Below are 16,799 nucleotides of genomic sequence, written 5' to 3'. Positions count from 1 at the left end.
GGCAGTTCGTTAGAGCTTTTTTCCAAGTTCAGTCCACTTGTCACGTATGTTACACTGAAAAAATTGAGTTCAAATCGCTTTTTACTGTGTATTGTATTACAGTGTACATAGATTACACACATACATACATACATACATACATACATACATACATACATACATACATACATACATACATACATACATACATACATACATGCACATACATTTGACATACTTTTGAAATAAAAAGGACAAATCTGTTCATCTTCACTTTGTCAATTTATTATCTCTCTATCCATTTCATGACCGCGATAAACACCATTCATATACAGATAATTTGATTATATACACTGTACAATACATTATTACGACTTCCCAGCTTTTCTCAATCAATGTTAATATTTCCTTTCGATTTGTCTACCTTCCCAAGTATTGGTTTTCTTGTGAAAATAGACAAAACATAAGACGTAAATTTCAGTGGTATACATATAATTGTTGAATTAAAGACTCGCCAGAAATTAAGAGTGTTTGGGACACAGGCAGGCTTGCTTCACAGTGCCACATTCAATAGGAATGAGAAGCTGTCGGTAGGGGGCGTGCTTAAGAGTAAGAGAAACAACAATCGGATTAATGGTATGCAAGACCCTCGAGGGTCTATGATGCAAGTAAGGAGAGTATTCAAAATTTTAGGCGTTATTTGATTTCTTGGAATTACCCGCCATTTGCAAAATAAGTAATATAAGGACAACGTGGAATAAATTTTATGATATAATCGATTGTTTTGTTTGCATTCTGTACTACCATGATAGAAACGCAGTTGCAGCACTGGGTTATTGTTCATTTTACTGTTTGGAACAGTCCGTTTCGACACCCCCCCCCCCTTCCAAGTGACTCTTCCTAGACCAGCGATATGCTCAGTTTTTAAGTTCATTTTTTTATAATTCATTAAGACAGGGTTCCTCATTTTCTTTGTCGATATCGTCACATAGCATGCAGTTGAATATCATGATCCATGTAGTCTGTCATTTGAAAGGGTATTGATGGTACGTGAAGGCACTAGTACAAGCTGTTTGTACGTATACTCACTGAAACAAATTTACACGAAAGTAGTACCAGCCACCACCATGCAATTCGTCTCCCTCCATGCAACAGTATTAATGTAAGTGGGGCAGAGCGAAAACCTGACTGACGACAGGACAAGCTGGCCAAGGGTAAAACTTTGAAGTTTCTTGATATCAAATTAGCGTTAATGGGCCTGTAACTGTTTGATGATTTTTCGCTACTTTTGTTTTTTCTACTCCAAGCATTCTTGAGCTTCCGACCCAGCCTGTAAATGTGTAGACTGCATCGTTATTGTTGGCAAGTTCAAATGTTAATAATTACAGTACAAGCCAAATGGTAAGTATTTAATCAACATACTTTGGGGAATAGAACAAGAATTCGCAAAAACATATTGACATACAAGATAAAAATAATGAAAAGAATAATCAAACGTTACAGCTACTGCCCTTTCATCTACATATAAAGCCCAGATTTACATTACCACCAAGTGCAGCTTTAATTTCTACTCGCTGTACCCTCAAAGTTTACATAGTAATTTCGGCTCCACTTGTAAGCTTCCTATTCTTAATTCTATCACCCCGTGAATGAAGTAGAAATCCCCATACCACACATAGTCGTATTGCTGCAGCACAGATTTAATTGCACTACTACACGAATCTCTCAGAAAACTAAGTACACAATTGGCGCGCTGTTTATGAGGCGTACGTTGAAACACAAATAAAAGTGATATCTCAAGGATTCTAACTACAGGGACAAAAGGTTTGCAACTTGAGATAATATTCTTGATTGTGTCTATAGATGAAATGGACCATGCATTGCAAAATGAGAACCCTGTCAAAAAAATTGTGTTGTTCAGCGGCCATAATAGCTGCTATAAGATATTAAGTCGAAGAGAAAGAGAAAAATAGCCCCAGTGCTGCTCTGCGATTTGCATAAATATGCATATAATGTTATGATGAAAAGACCAAGTTTTAACATGTAAATGTCAAGTTCTAACACCTGTCACTTAAAGGTATACAGTCACCTGTAATCTAAATATACCCATATATGGTCAAAGGGGCGTTCCTTGGTATACAAAATACCCATGTGAGGGCGCTGTTTTTTAAAAAGCGGCCACCCGCTTAAAATCTGTGTTGGGTTAGATTTTCTCTTTCCATGGTAACTGTTGCAAAATTGGAACAGGTGACAGTATACCTTTAATGACTTTATGTAATCAAAAAGTAAGATTCAAAATGGCACTTGAGCGGTAATATGGCCGAGCTAACTTCCAACTGATCGAGATAAGGGGATCCTGCCATCGTGATTGAAGGTAATGAAGCAAGCCGTCTTACAGTTATCTCTTAAATTACTTCAGAGGATAATGGCATGAACTGAGAAAAATTAAGTATATAATAATAGTAAATATCTGGTATTTTATTTCATGTGCAAGGTATTTAGGTTCTGACATAAAGAAAACTGTCGATCAGAAGGAAGTTTGGGCCAATCACACGCCCTCAACGGCAACATAACATGGGCTATTTCAGATTGTCCTTCTATCTTTTAGTAGCGACACCTTTTTGCAGTAGGTATTCTAAAACTTCTTTTTCGTACATTTCTTTCAGAAATGCTTCCTTTTGTAATTCTTCGATGACTTGGTAGGTGTCCAGTATATTCTTGAGGTCATCAGGGTCACCGTCGTTGATGTAGTCGATATCCATGAAGTCACTGTCTTTGCCAATGCCAGGGTCATCATCAAGGGGAGGAAGAAAATCATCTACGTTGTTGCTAATTTGTTCTTTGTCAGGGATGTTTTCTTGAAGCGGCTCCTATAAGTATCAAACAAAACTCACGTAAACACAAATATAAGTGCATATGATACAAGCAGTGACAAAGAATGCTAAGTTGACCTTTCACCCCACAATGAATATAATTTGAATAATGGTATGTAAAATAAAAGAACATCCACGGGGAAAAATTAATATCTACATGTTTTTTGTCTGTTTATTATTATCATTATTATTACACTTTACGTAACGAAGGTAATCTGATTCACAAAATAAATTGTAATTTCCAGAAGGGCGTTCTAAACTAAGTACATTGTCATACACGGGAAAAATTATTAATTAATTAATAATTATTAATTATCGAATGGAGAACATTTGAATAAATGTATAGAAAAATTATAAATAATCAAATAAATATGCGAGATTAAAGGTCGGTCAAAGGTCTCACAAAACACAATCAATCCAAATCGAGGCCCTCGTTCATGAATTTGTATACATTGTAACGTAATGCAGATTTTAAAGTATAGTAGAGTTGCACAGCTACGAACGTGAGAGGTAATCGGTATTCCAAATTTTAGCTGCTCGATAAGCGAAATATCTTATCTATTTAAAAGTGATAAGCCGAGCTAATAGATTGTTATTTCAGTTAACTGTACCAATTTTTTTAAGCTTCATTACCCCTATCTTTGATGAATTCTTCTCTACTTTTGTTTTGTCTGTTAAGAACAGTTGCTTGTTCCGTTGCAACAATCACATTCAAATGCTTAGCATTGAACTTGTCACCACAGTCTGTGTCTATGTATGTAGTATCATAAGTTACTGTGGTAAATAAATTCTGGCTCGTACCAGAATTAAATTATCAACAATAACATTGCATGACACACACTGTGTTGTGTTTGCAAGACAGATACAATTTTGATATTCTTTGCGTCATTTTTGCGCAAATAGCCACTCGTATTTTAATTTTGTCAAATAAAATCCATTCATACGGCAATTAAGGTTTAATGTAGTCGCTAATCGTGACTGTATCGTTGCTCGATCGAAATAGATTGAGGAATTGGTTTCAGATAATAAATATGTACATGTACGCTGCCACAAACTTCAATTAAAAGGACAGTGACTGTCACTGTATTTCACAGAGAAACAATCCATTATGGAAATACATTAAAAGCTTATAGAGCTCGAAATGACATTAGATACGCATTAAGAAATCAACAAACTCCAGAACCAATCACAGCAAAATAGCCCCTTTCCTTATCACAAAAGCTTGGAAAACAAAAATGATCAAAAAGATTAGATTCGAATTAGTTCCGTGATTGGATTTTTGTTTTGACATCAGATGAAAATATCTTTCACCATTACCGCAATCATGTAGTGTATATGTCTTTGGTATTTCATATCCTCCAGTATGATACCCCCATTTAATGACAACACTGTGAACGTTGCAATTTATGAGCCCTTTCATAATTTTTGTACAACTTAATTTTCACATTTAATTTTAATCTGAAAACCTCAAAACGGATTTGTTAACAAATCAGATCACAACTTGCATGAAAAGTAATCACCTATATTTAAATACTTGTCAAAAACAACTCCAAAAACCTATTGACTCTAACCAAACTAAAAAAATAAATTCACTGTACAAATTAACGTCTGCTTTTAACTTTTTCTACAGGCGTGTCTCAGATTAACCCGTTGAGCGCCAAAGTCAATTATTGTCCCCGATCAGTTTTTTTTTCCAAAATTTTACCAAAATTTTGATAAAAATCTGTACCCGATGAAATGTGATGTCCTTTTGGTCCAAAATTATCAAATAAATTACAGAAAAATTCATAAAAATTGGTGAAATGTTGCGCTAAAATTTTGGTGGGAAAAATTACAGTACTCAAAGGGTTGATTGTTTGACACCGGAGGATCTCGCTAACAGTTCCAAGAGAGAACACTGACTATAGCACAGCAGTACACTCTTTATCACTTACTCTTACACGTCATTTTGGATCTACACATATTTCAATGGCCGTCTTTATAGTTTCCAGGTTATCTTTCGTAAATCTGTTTTAACCGTTACCTCATCATGCGCCTCGGTGTGATGTGTCGTCCGCCCGGGAGTTGTACGTTATATCTCCGTGGAAGCGTAACGTTTGGGGCGGTTCGAGCCTCGCAAGTTAAAGAGGGGTAGTATGAGGAGGAGCGCCCATGAAAGTTAATATCCATAACAGTATGAGTATGAAGAAACGGAAAATCCACACCTTAAACCCACGTGGTAGAGTTCGAGTAAAACTTTATCAGAATAAGGAACTGGATATATCTAAGAACGAGTACATGCAATGCTGTCATATTACACAGAACCGCTATACCACATGCATCCCGATTTCAAGAAACAAGAACAATTTCGAACCTTCTTACGACTTATGTTGTTTGGCTTGCTTTTTCAGAGTCTGGGTAATGAAAATCAAAAAGTATAGGAGGAGTGAAAACACAATTTTTTCATGTGAATACGTCACGGTCTCTCCACAAATGGTGAATTCAATCTGTTATGACGTAAAATGTCCACTTCAAGGTGTATGATTCTCACATGTGACAGAGATAAATCAACAAAAAACCCCCAAATGCTAGATTACCAAATGTGCTGTTGTCATGGTTACAGACAAACATTAAACTAACACGTGACTTACGGTTTGCCTGTCGTCTTTGACACTGTTGTAATTGCTTCCATATACACGTCCACCTTCAGGCTGATGATTTGGCCTTTCTGTTGTTCCTCGTAGAACTAGCTTCCAGTCGTTAAGATAGCCTGCATCGGTGCCGTGTGAGTTTTCTCTCTGAATACGCGAGAAATCGAACTCAGTTACGCAGTTCAAAAAAAATATTCAAATTAGCATGCACTTCTGCACTGTTACTCGTTTTTTACTAAACAGTCATCCGGGAACTTTGTTGCGCGACAGCAGCAACTTACACACAATGTTAAATCACAGACACGGAGGAAAATTGTTTCCGTGATAAAAACGATGAAAAAGCAAAAGTTATGTTCACTATTCCAAAATTTCAGCTTGACAAGCCTCTTCTCGGGGTATTTTGTCCCCAGGCGTCATTTGTCAGCACTGTTCTGAAACTAATCTCAGCAGTTACAGCCTTACTGATCTGATGAGAAATCTGACTCCCGTTCCATGATAAAGATGCTAACATTGGTGTTTTTCACAGCAAATTTAGTCGTCTGCAAGAGAGATGTGACCCACTTACCCCGTCACCGACTGTTAACGTCCAATCACCGTTAGGGTTTTCGCCCCAGGTGTGCACCGACATGAACGCCCAATCTTGAAATCCATCCGATGAGCGATCTTCGCTTCGTTGAGAAAGAAGCATAGTCTGGGTATCTGAGGAGAGATGAAAAAAATCATTTTCGGGCATTCTGGTGGAGGGACGAAGAAAATGGCAGTACAAATAAGAGTATCATATTATAAATTAATTCATAAAAGTCAATTGATAGTTTCATTAAAATACAAAATTATAATCAATTAGAGTTTAGTATCATAATACGCACACATGCACACTGACGATTGCTAGAAACTTAAGTAACAGATATAATTACTTTGTACTTGAAGTAACTTGTGTTTTATATATATATATATATATATATATATATATATATATATATATATATATATATATATATATATGTGTGTGTGTGTGTGTGTGTGTGTGTGTGTGTATGTATGTATGTATATATGTATGTATGTATATATATATATATAATATATATATATATATATATATATATATATATAATGAAGTCCTATAGTGACGTTTAACCTACCACTAGGTGACGTCATCGTCATTTCTAAAGTTCCGCGGTACGGGTGCTCGATGGTTACGTACATCTGTACATGCTCTAAGTAGTTGATTTGTGTAGATTCGTGGTCTTTGCAACGACTGCCGTTGATCGTGAGAGCCATGGTGTTTGCAACTGGAATTTTTCTGATAGAAATATGACAACGTAACGTCAGATTAATGTCTGTGTTAATGTGATGAGCGACAGATAACACCACATCAACCCTGATAATATAATGTCGATATTTCGGCATCTCCATAGACCCTTTTCAAAAGTCTAGCGCCCTCATTTGGCCACTATGAATTTGAGATGAAAGCGACATTATCACAGTTACACAAAATCCTGACATCTCCGGTGCATATATTTCCAAGTGACGGTTTCGGGTTTGTGAGTACTTTTAAAATTCCTATGTCAATTTCATCTTCGGTTTAAAATTTTCTCACTGTTCATTTTGTCTGCTGAAGGCTGATGATTCTCTAATTTTCATGTCCCGGATTTAGTCTCTCCGTTTGCTTGTCCATTTGTCTGCATCAGTTTTACATTCTATTCTCAGTCGATGTACAACTTAACCCCTTGAGTGCCGTAATTTTTTCAGACCAAAATTTTAGTACAACATTTTACGAGTTTTTGCGAATTTTTCTGTAATTTTCTTGATAATTTTGGACCAAATAGACATCATATTTCATTTGCTACAGTTTGTTATCAAAATTTTTGCAAAAATCTGGAAAAAAAATATACACGAGTATATTTCATAAAAGGTGACAAAAATTAACTTTGGCGCTCAAAGAGTTAAAGCGAGAAGTAGCTGTAACTTTCGATGAGTTTTTCACGTTGTATTTTCAACTATAGTTTCCTGTCATAGTTCCCGAAGCATGTTGAGATACACAATACTCAGCTCGTCAACTCAGCCTGTACATGTGTACCTTGCATCGTCATTGTTGACAGTTGAATTCTGGTCCGGACTAGAATTCAAATGTAGACAATAACAGTGCATTTTACACGTATAAACGCTGTGTTGACAAATTAGATAGTTGGTGTTTCAACATGCTTTAGCGGTGGAGTAGAACAAGAACTTTTAGTTGACAATAAAGAAAAAAAAAGTGAAAAAAAATCATGAAAAATTACAGCTTCTGGCGCTTTAAGTTGTTCTTCGCAGACATCAACTCATAAAACTGGGGCAGATAAACGAACAAGCCAACTAAAACTTACGTAGGCTCGAACTCAACATCTGCGGCCGTGATTACGCATACTTTGGCTTCTGGTACGGATACCCATTTGTCTGGCGTTGGATTAGCCATTTCAATCATAGCTTCAGCGTTCAGTATACCAAATCCAAACCGTTCGTCCACTTTTAGTCCTACGCCATTAATTTTGAACGTCCCCAAGCCCGCTGACTTTTCCAACGGTTCAGGCTCTGACGTCCACACAACAATGTGTTGGACATCTCTCCACGTAAGCTCTGGACTGTCATCGTCATCAAAAATAAAAAAATAAAACAACATTGTCATATACAATTACCAAGCCAGTGAGCTACACGATGGCAACCATTTTGGGAACTATTATACGGCATGGAAGATGGTTTGTGAGGAACACTTTTATTGGGCGAAGGAAAAAAACGCAATTATCATATCCATGCGAATAAAAGACTCGATAAACTGAAGAAAGTCAATAATTCGTGAAGATGTCTTTCGGCTGTTGGTCACGAATCTGCAGATCTACAAAATAAACTTACAAGGTATACGTAGGCTACAGACTTACTTTGCTTCTAATAACAGAGCGATAACTCCCGCCGCCAACGGTGCTGACGCAGAGGTGCCGGTGTGTGAAGATGTGCATTCGTCATGTAGATCGGCGCTGACAATCTTCGCCTCGCCTCCTCCGCCACTGCTCAGGGTGGTTGCCAGTGTCGATGAGCACCTCTCGGCATACCAGGGTGATGTTCCCCTCTGAGAGGCACTGCTCACCGACACCGTGTAGATACTATCGGTGTAACCATCACAATCACAATTATCTTCTGCACCCCCTCCATTACCAGATGCCCATACATAGATGGCGCCCTTTCCTTTCCTACCCTGCAGAAAGAAAATTCAAATCCTCACTCTACAAACAGTTGCGAGGCCCGTTGACGATCACTGAACAAAATATAATGGATTTCACAGTTGGTTACTATCACCTAACAATATTCAGGTTACATTCACGTGCAATGCCATGTTATACAGGCGTTCATCAGAAGATATTAGAAGATGGCGAAGCTTTGTCAGTCTAACGTGCCTCTTTCATTTCGTTTTTAAAACTTGACAGAGCATCTGTTGTACTGCTTAATGTCTTGTTCGTATCACTAAGCTATCTCTTTACTCAAATTTCAATATTCGACACAAAATGTATGTTTCAGGTATAGCAAATGTTAAGATTACAGTACACATCGATCGTGGAACTCAAGTTTTTGGCTGGTGAAGTCCACATACGCCTGCTATAAATTCAACCTTTGATCTCACTAGCTTTGGAGACAACTTTTTAAATTCTGCAGATTGATGCAGAAAATTCAAAATGTCTTATTTTCTTTCCAACTTTAAAATTGATGTATCACTGACCGCGTTCGAAGAAAGATAAATTTGACAGCAATGACTTCTGGTAAATTTTGCGAAGCATAATTGCTCACGCGCTTATCAAATTTCACCTTGGTTGCAATATTATATTTTAATTTTCAAAGGACATCGACTTGCTAGGAAGTAACAGTGAATTTGCATTAAAGTAGAGAGTTAATCGTGGCGACGAGGCTGCCGATGACAATACCTTTGTTACACCATCTAAGAAGGCTTGTCTGGCGAGCGGTCCAGGCCCTTCAACGGTTTTACCGTCGTCGTTCGGCCCCCAGCTGGCGCTGTAAATGTCGATGTGGCTTAACTCGTGGCTGAGTGAATTCGCCTCAACTACATCTGTTACCGTCCCATCAAGCATCCGAATCCCTAAAATGTATTTCGTAAACAAACGTCCATTAAATATTACAACTTCTTCGCATATGTTCAGGGAAGGGTGATGCCTAAGTTAAAGGGAAACAGTCGTCGGAACTGCCCCTGTGCGAGTTTCTTGTTTACAAACAATGTATTTTGTGACGATATCTAGAGGTAACTCATCATCATAGCTGCAACATTTAAATTATACGATGTAGATTATGACAGATATGTTTTAACTTTCATCAGCCACCATCATACCTTGGATACAGTGTTTACATTGGTCGTATGGGTCCCATAGGATCTTTGAGCGCATTTCGAAAGACTGTATCACTTTGAAATAAACGCAATACATTTAAATCATACCTTATGACTTCATGTTTAGAAGTTCAAAACTGAAACTTCTGGTGGCTCTTTTTTCATAAATTATTATAATCTCTATGGAGATCTATAGTTACAGGTCATTTTCCTCAAAACATTACAACTCTACTTCGTATTTAATATCACCTGCTTTGCTTTACCCGGTAAAATGTTTCTTCTTTCATAAATGAGTAGCCCTTGCCCATTTGAAACTTTCTCAAGAAAGACGCATACAAATTCACCTCTCAACTCAACACTTAAATTTGACTGCTGGCTGTGTACCAAGGAAGTCCAAAATCAACCCAACAAGAATAAATTCCCAGGGCAACTTGGCAAACTTTTGAATTAGATTTTTTGTACCAAAGTGATAGCAAATGTCAAAAGAGGCTTTCTCATAAAATGTTAACATACTTCACGCCATTACTAAAACCTACATCCAGGTACATGCACGGTTGACGTATAAGACACAGGAGTCTCCAAAATGAATATATCGACAGGCAGAGAAAACTGATATCTGGTAGGTCATACCTCCAATTTTAGCATTGAAAGCCACGCCGACTCCACAAAGATCATTATTGGCAATCATGCCAATCTCTCCTACGCAGCGAGTGCCGTGTCTGTAAAAACGTCATAAAGACAAGACGCTCGATAAGGTGAAAGGATCAGATCAATCATGATAAAACACTTAACGGAGGACTTCGAATTCTGGCTGCCTGTTCTGAAACAGGACCGTAGCGACCATTGATGTATGATGCTCCGCATACCGAGGAATTAGATCATGTTTATCGATGAGGGCAGAGGTTTGAACGGTGAAATAGTAATGTACGGTGTAAGTTGAAAAAATTGGAGCAAATTGAAGAGGAAATCCAGCCAAAGTTTTATACTTTCCAGCATTCTGTAATTTCAAATGATTTTACAATAATGTTTGTATCACGAACTGCTAGAGAAGTATCATTTCATGTACAATGATTTCTCGGTATCTCGATACGTGAAAAAGGTCAATTTCTAGTAATGGCATTTACCAACGTGCAAATAACGACTTATTGATTGATACGTCGGTATTTTGATCCACATGCTTGTTTCACGATAATAGAATTTAAAAAAAAATAAAAAAAAACAGAGAGCAGGAAGATGCACATGGAGCTCCACAGGGACACTGTGTGGAGAAAGCTGATGACCTCAATTGTATGACTTACTTATTTTCCTCAGCAAATTTGTTTGTATATCTCGGAAAGGGATCTTCGTCGTTGCCATTGTAATCCCAGCTAGCCAGGGGATCATAATTATCGGCTAAGTCGGTGTGGTTGGTCTCAAACCCTTCGAAGCAATATAACAGGTAAGTAGTTTACAAATTACCCTGGTATTTGTTGAGATTGTTCACAACTAATCCTGAGCTAGCAATCCGCCCAGCGGGGTCAATCTATAAAGAGATACACAGCAGTCCGGGTCAGCTCCAAAATTGGAGACTCATTATGATAATGTATTCCGGCATTCAGCCAATCATCAACCAGATTACATCATTAATAAAGTACAGGTCACGCTGGGTCACAAATTACCCACCAAGTGTGATCGGCAGTTTTGGGCCGCTTATTAAGCCCCTGTCTTGTGAATTTCGACGAATTTCGACAGTCAACATAATCCACGTGTTCTGCAGAAGGTCATGTCCAACAAGGAGTCCGATTAGTGAACAAATATTCAAATATTGACGATTCATTTCTACCCCCAGTTTATCGATTTCGCTCAAGTACCGAGAATCATTTTGTGGATGTTCGTCATCTCTATTAGAAATACTGTTATAAAGGTTATTTGTGTAGGTACGCGTATAACATTTTGCAAGAAAGAAGAGCAATGTCAGAGCTTTAAAACGATACCTGTTTTGTAGTTGTCAAACGCAGACTAAAAATGGTACGCGATTTTGAAAATGTGTTGACAGAGTGGCCACACAACTGTTCCCCATACGGTAGATTTGCATCGCTGCCATCTCCGATACAAATGGGGTATTCTGAACGATCTGTGTAGGTACACGATTTATATTTCGCAGGACTTCAAGCCAGAGTCTAGGAATCACAGCGATGTATGGGGTTTGGTTGTCTTAGCCAGAATAAAACTGGTACGCGATTTTGAAATTGTGTTTTGACAGAGTGGCCACACAACTGTTCGACATTATGACAGAATACGGCGCGGGAGTTCGACACAGTATGGCGTACGTAACGAAGGACGCATGTGGAGGTTGCCAGGAAATACAATTTTTCTGATGGCGCGCTGGCCGCTGATTGGCTAATGAGAGGGGGGAAATATTATGGTATAGCGTCTCCAATTTTGGAGCTGACCCGGACTGCACAGGGGCGACATGGACAAGGAGGCAGTTTGATACTTTGTTTTTATGGTCAATGTGTTCAACTTTTTTCGGCGTGTGTTCGTTGCTCTGAAGCCGGGCAATGTTACGGTTTACTCCAAAGCATCTGTTACACATACACGTAAACATGAAAAAGTACACAGAGTTATTTTTTGTATTTTCACAAGAAACTCAAATCATTTGTCTTCGATCTGACTGCAAACTTTGTTTCGATTTGCGTCGATGTACAATTACTTTGATGATGTAATTGCTGGAGGATTTGTTTTAAATATATTTCTGATAATTCAGTACAGATCCACTACTGTCATGATGATGATGATGATGATGATGATGATGATGATGATGATTATGACGGCGACAATTCTATCACCCTTCCTTTGTGTTATCATTGCTTGCCTGTTTCCTCTCGACATGTCACTGTTAGAATATTGATAGAAGGTTTCTACGGGCAATGCAGAGGTGTAAAAAAGTGAGCCATGATGATGTCAAATGAATAAATTTTCGCTATTTCTAAAAGGGTAGTAAATTGATAGGTATGAAAGTCAGTTTTGAGAATAGTCAGGTATATCCAATCTGTCCAGTATGGATATAGAGGGCGCTACAGATTCTTTCAACCTTACCGTCGTCTAAAACTGTAACAACTACGTCTTTCCCCGTTATTCCTGCCTTCCAAACCGGCATGACATGGAGATCAAGCTTTGCCTTCTCCGTGGAAGTCCTTGTGTCGTGCTGAAAGTCACCGAGATAACATACATTTATAAAACGACTTGAATGTTATCAAAACCACTAAAGGTTATTCTGTTGCAGAGTTTTGAATGTGAAGCAAACGTATCTATATCTACAAAGCGCTAGTTCATATCATTTATATCAAAATTTCTTCATCATAAATTTTACATGGTAACAAAGACTAGGGTAGGAGCAGGGTCGCGAAATAATCTATGCTATGGAAACGTTTTACAATACTGATAACAGTAAAGATACCATCTTCCTTGAAATCAGATTTCTCATTCGGAACAACTTTACGGCGAGATCTCACTGTTCACACACAGCTAAGTCTCTCGGAGTCGTTGTAATATCGCATTTCTTAAATATTCGATATTCCTGTAGAGCAGTGCAGTGAGCTCCGATTTCATACCACCTCGTTATTGTCCCATCGCAAGACTCCTTCGAAGGTTTTCGCCTCTGTGTAACAGGCCTTATGCGAGGGTTAACTATTTCCCCCCGTAGGAAAATTTGAATGAAAGACGACTCTCTGTTATGAATAAATGACTGCTTATCAATTTTATCATCTTGTGTTATGAATGCGCACCCGAGCCTTGGTCATAATAAGCCAATATATATTCACAAGCATTGAAAAATATTTGACTTCGCTTATTTGCGTCTATTCGATCTTCATCAAATGATTGATGGGAGGTAGCTCAGATAAATGCCGCTCTCGTGCCTTCTCGTCCGTGTTGTGCCTCCGTGATCAGGGTGAATTAGCGTCAATAGTGAATTACGTCAAAACTGAAACGCAAAGTGTATCAAAAGCACTTACTAAATACCATTGGTTCTTCCACAATGGATCGTCAAAAGTCTCCAAATCTTTTTTGGTGAAATCTCTTTTAACTCTTCTCATGGCGACTTGCTGTTCCACCCAGTGCACCTATTCATTAAGCAGATATCAAATTCTCTTAGTTTTCGATTAGCCGGCCACAATGCCTACGTTCTGAGAAGAGACGTCGGTTATGACCATAATAGGTCACACAGGGCGAAATTTTGCAGTCATCTGTCACAGTTTGTGTAAATCAGCTGAAATGGTCACAGTAACGAGATGTTGTCGACGTATAATGAACATGAGTAATCACGGATGATTTGGAAGCACAAATTGGATTAAGACAGTGGCCATTATTGTCCTACCTGGTATAACCGTGGGAGGTTTTAAGTGATTTAGTGAATCTAACTGTCCTCAGACAACTGCATATCGAAATCAATGGAGATGTACCATTAGCCAGACGAGGCAAAGCTATGCAATGTAGCCAGCCCTCTTCTCATGCTATCCAATTTCATTACGAGCACATACGCCTCATATTCGTCGCGATGTGCAGTACAGTTGCTACTATTCCATCTGATAAAAGAAACATATCAGCATATCTCAAGACGAAGCGCATCTCCTTTGCTATTTTTGGAAGAGGGAACTCACTCGCTTATCGTCTTCCAATCTCTTGGTCAGATCGTGCGCACTGCGCTTGGATCGACGTGCAGCCTCCCGATGTGAAAACACAAAGTAATTCTCCAAACTTCCGACCTGTAGGAGAATGAAAAAAATAGCAAGATTAGTGTAAGCGAGGTGATTATCAAGTGCAAATTGTATGACTTCAATATGATATCCCATATCTTTCTTAATTATGCGTAATCTTTAATCAAGATTAAACTAACTTGGCCAGACGTGACGATGTTATTGATAAACAAAAGTCTCTTTCACTCGTTTCACGTTTCCTTAAGTCCATCCAAAAGTGATTATACGGGAGACACACAAACTCCATCAGAAATGATTAAAACCGACAAATATTTATTGCCTATTAGGCTGAACAGTTTTCCCAATTTTTATCTAATAGCCCTTTTCTAGGGAAACAAACACAAGCATGTATGAAAGCATTGTAGAAAAATGAAGTGGGATCTTAAATTTGTAGCCGCCCGGTCGCATGCCATAATTCTTTCCTATCTCACACGGGAGACGCCGCATCGTTTAGCCTTCAGCGGACATGCAACACTTGCCACAGTCTTGAAAGTCTAGCAACTTCAACTCACATGTAGCGCAAGGTCACCACACTTTGTTTTCTCATTTGTAACCCTTTAGATTAAAGAGGGCGATAATAATGTAATCGGAAGATGGATCATTCTAATGATTATTCTCTCAAATACACATTTTCATCCATCAAATCCATCTATTGTGGGAATCTTAGGAACTGTGCTTTGCCAAACTTTCTATGTCATTGAGGGAACTAGTGACAGCGAGTCAAACAGCTCTACAGATCAAAATAAATAAAAAAATGCACGTTATTAACTTTTTACTCTAGCGCAATTACAGCGGACAGAGTTTAAGCCCTCTATTGTCACTACCTTTCTATTTTCTCTACAAAAGTACATGTGAATCTAGAGATAAAAGGTTAATCGACGTGACAAGCGAGTCTCTTTGTCTTCCATGCCACGTGATGATACTGACATTAATACTAGAAATGTTACAGGGAAAATGTGCAGCTTGGTAGCGCGGAAAGCTTTTTAGTGTATGAGATTCCTGCAGCTAGTGTCACGTTTCGACGAGTTTTGATCACTTGAGACCCTCAAATAGCATTGTACAAGTAAGCAAGAATACTCGAGAGCCTCCCTCAGAGACAGGGAAAGATATTTACGCATTCAGGTGGAAAACATGAGTCTGAAGACCTACTCAGACCATGTCACCATCTGAGTTTTAATGGGCTTGGTTTCGTGAGAAACTGCAGAGGAGTCTCACAGAATCACGCTGCTCTCCAGAATTTATCAAAATCCCTACGCCATGGCAAAGCGGTTTTTCATTCGTCATCCTCAGGAATATAATTTATGTATGTTTAAACGGCCCTGCTGAAAAATTGACCAATATTGCATAGAAAGACGGTAAAAGAAATGATGAAAGCCTTTGACGTGGAATCGGAATAAACCTCTCAGCAAAACGGCTGATGAGTGAAGTCTTGATCTCGTTAATTTCGATAGATTGCTGAAGACATTGGATGAAACTAGGGCACGGAGTATTGAATCCTAATCTAAATCGACTTTCTATTCACTCGAAAAAAACGCACCGTTCTCTGACAATTATTTTTATAAGTGGCAACCGCTGCTATGTCATAGAATCCTTTCAAAAGAATTATGCTGACGCTTTTGCTGTCTATGATATCGTTTGGGTTAAGAGTTTCTATAATAAGTATTTCCAGTGTATTTCACGGCGTATCGACAGTCCTATCTCATCGTTACTGCATTCGCGTTTTGAAATCAAAACCATGCTGCCGGCCTTCTCTGACGGGTGATAATGCATTTTCACCACTCATGTTCGAACGTGACGTCAGAGTCACTTCTGAGCTTACGAGTTCTACTGTATTTACACTGACTCAGAGATGCAAAGGCGATGCAAAACGAGAGTTGACTTGTGCTAGTCCGATAGTCCCCGAGGAGAAGCTGCCGTTCCCAATGATCGATATTCGAGTGTATAAGACGAAAACGTTCCTTTATCATATGCGTGGGTCACTGATCCTATCTTTGGGGTAAATAAGAAGATGGGAATTTGCATATCGAGGGAGTAATGCAATACTTAGTAATCTTGTTTTCACGGCAAATACGCCGATATGTTGTACAAGCGATCGCCAGTGTACTAATCTTAATAGCACCATTCGCGATATTTGGCAAGCCTTAGAAAACATGATATTTCCCTGACTTTTCGAATAACAAGCAAACCAATGGCTGATGCCTTCAAGGCTGGAGTATTG

At 38.5% G+C, this 16,799-nt stretch overlaps 1 protein-coding gene across 2 annotated transcripts in view; it reads right to left on the bottom strand.

Moving 5' to 3' along the window:
* Positions 1 to 242: 242 nt before the first annotated feature.
* The window catches only part of LOC139121380 (neuroendocrine convertase 1-like), a 65,746-nt gene continuing 49,189 nt past the window's right edge, over positions 243 to 16,799 (bottom strand). The window contains exons 2-14 of one of the 2 annotated variants that reach the window (XM_070686203.1): positions 14,486 to 14,590; positions 13,841 to 13,948; positions 12,924 to 13,032; positions 11,144 to 11,264; positions 10,476 to 10,564; positions 9,430 to 9,602; positions 8,395 to 8,708; positions 7,846 to 8,100; positions 6,622 to 6,782; positions 6,048 to 6,181; positions 5,483 to 5,629; positions 5,206 to 5,245; positions 243 to 2,849 (exon numbers count right to left, since the gene is read on the bottom strand). In XM_070686203.1, coding sequence (XP_070542304.1) covers positions 5,210 to 5,245; positions 5,483 to 5,629; positions 6,048 to 6,181; positions 6,622 to 6,782; positions 7,846 to 8,100; positions 8,395 to 8,708; positions 9,430 to 9,602; positions 10,476 to 10,564; positions 11,144 to 11,264; positions 12,924 to 13,032; positions 13,841 to 13,948; positions 14,486 to 14,590 — 1,752 coding nt within the window. In that variant the 3' untranslated portion in view covers positions 243 to 2,849; positions 5,206 to 5,209. The remainder of the gene's footprint in view (positions 2,850 to 5,205; positions 5,246 to 5,482; positions 5,630 to 6,047; positions 6,182 to 6,621; positions 6,783 to 7,845; positions 8,101 to 8,394; positions 8,709 to 9,429; positions 9,603 to 10,475; positions 10,565 to 11,143; positions 11,265 to 12,923; positions 13,033 to 13,840; positions 13,949 to 14,485; positions 14,591 to 16,799) is intronic. The other variant, XM_070686202.1, reaches the window with a different exon arrangement.

Source organism: Ptychodera flava, chromosome 21 (assembly GCF_041260155.1).
Source record: "Ptychodera flava strain L36383 chromosome 21, AS_Pfla_20210202, whole genome shotgun sequence".
Lineage (NCBI taxonomy): Eukaryota > Metazoa > Hemichordata > Enteropneusta > Ptychoderidae > Ptychodera > Ptychodera flava.
This window is presented reverse-complemented; position numbering and strand designations above follow the sequence as displayed.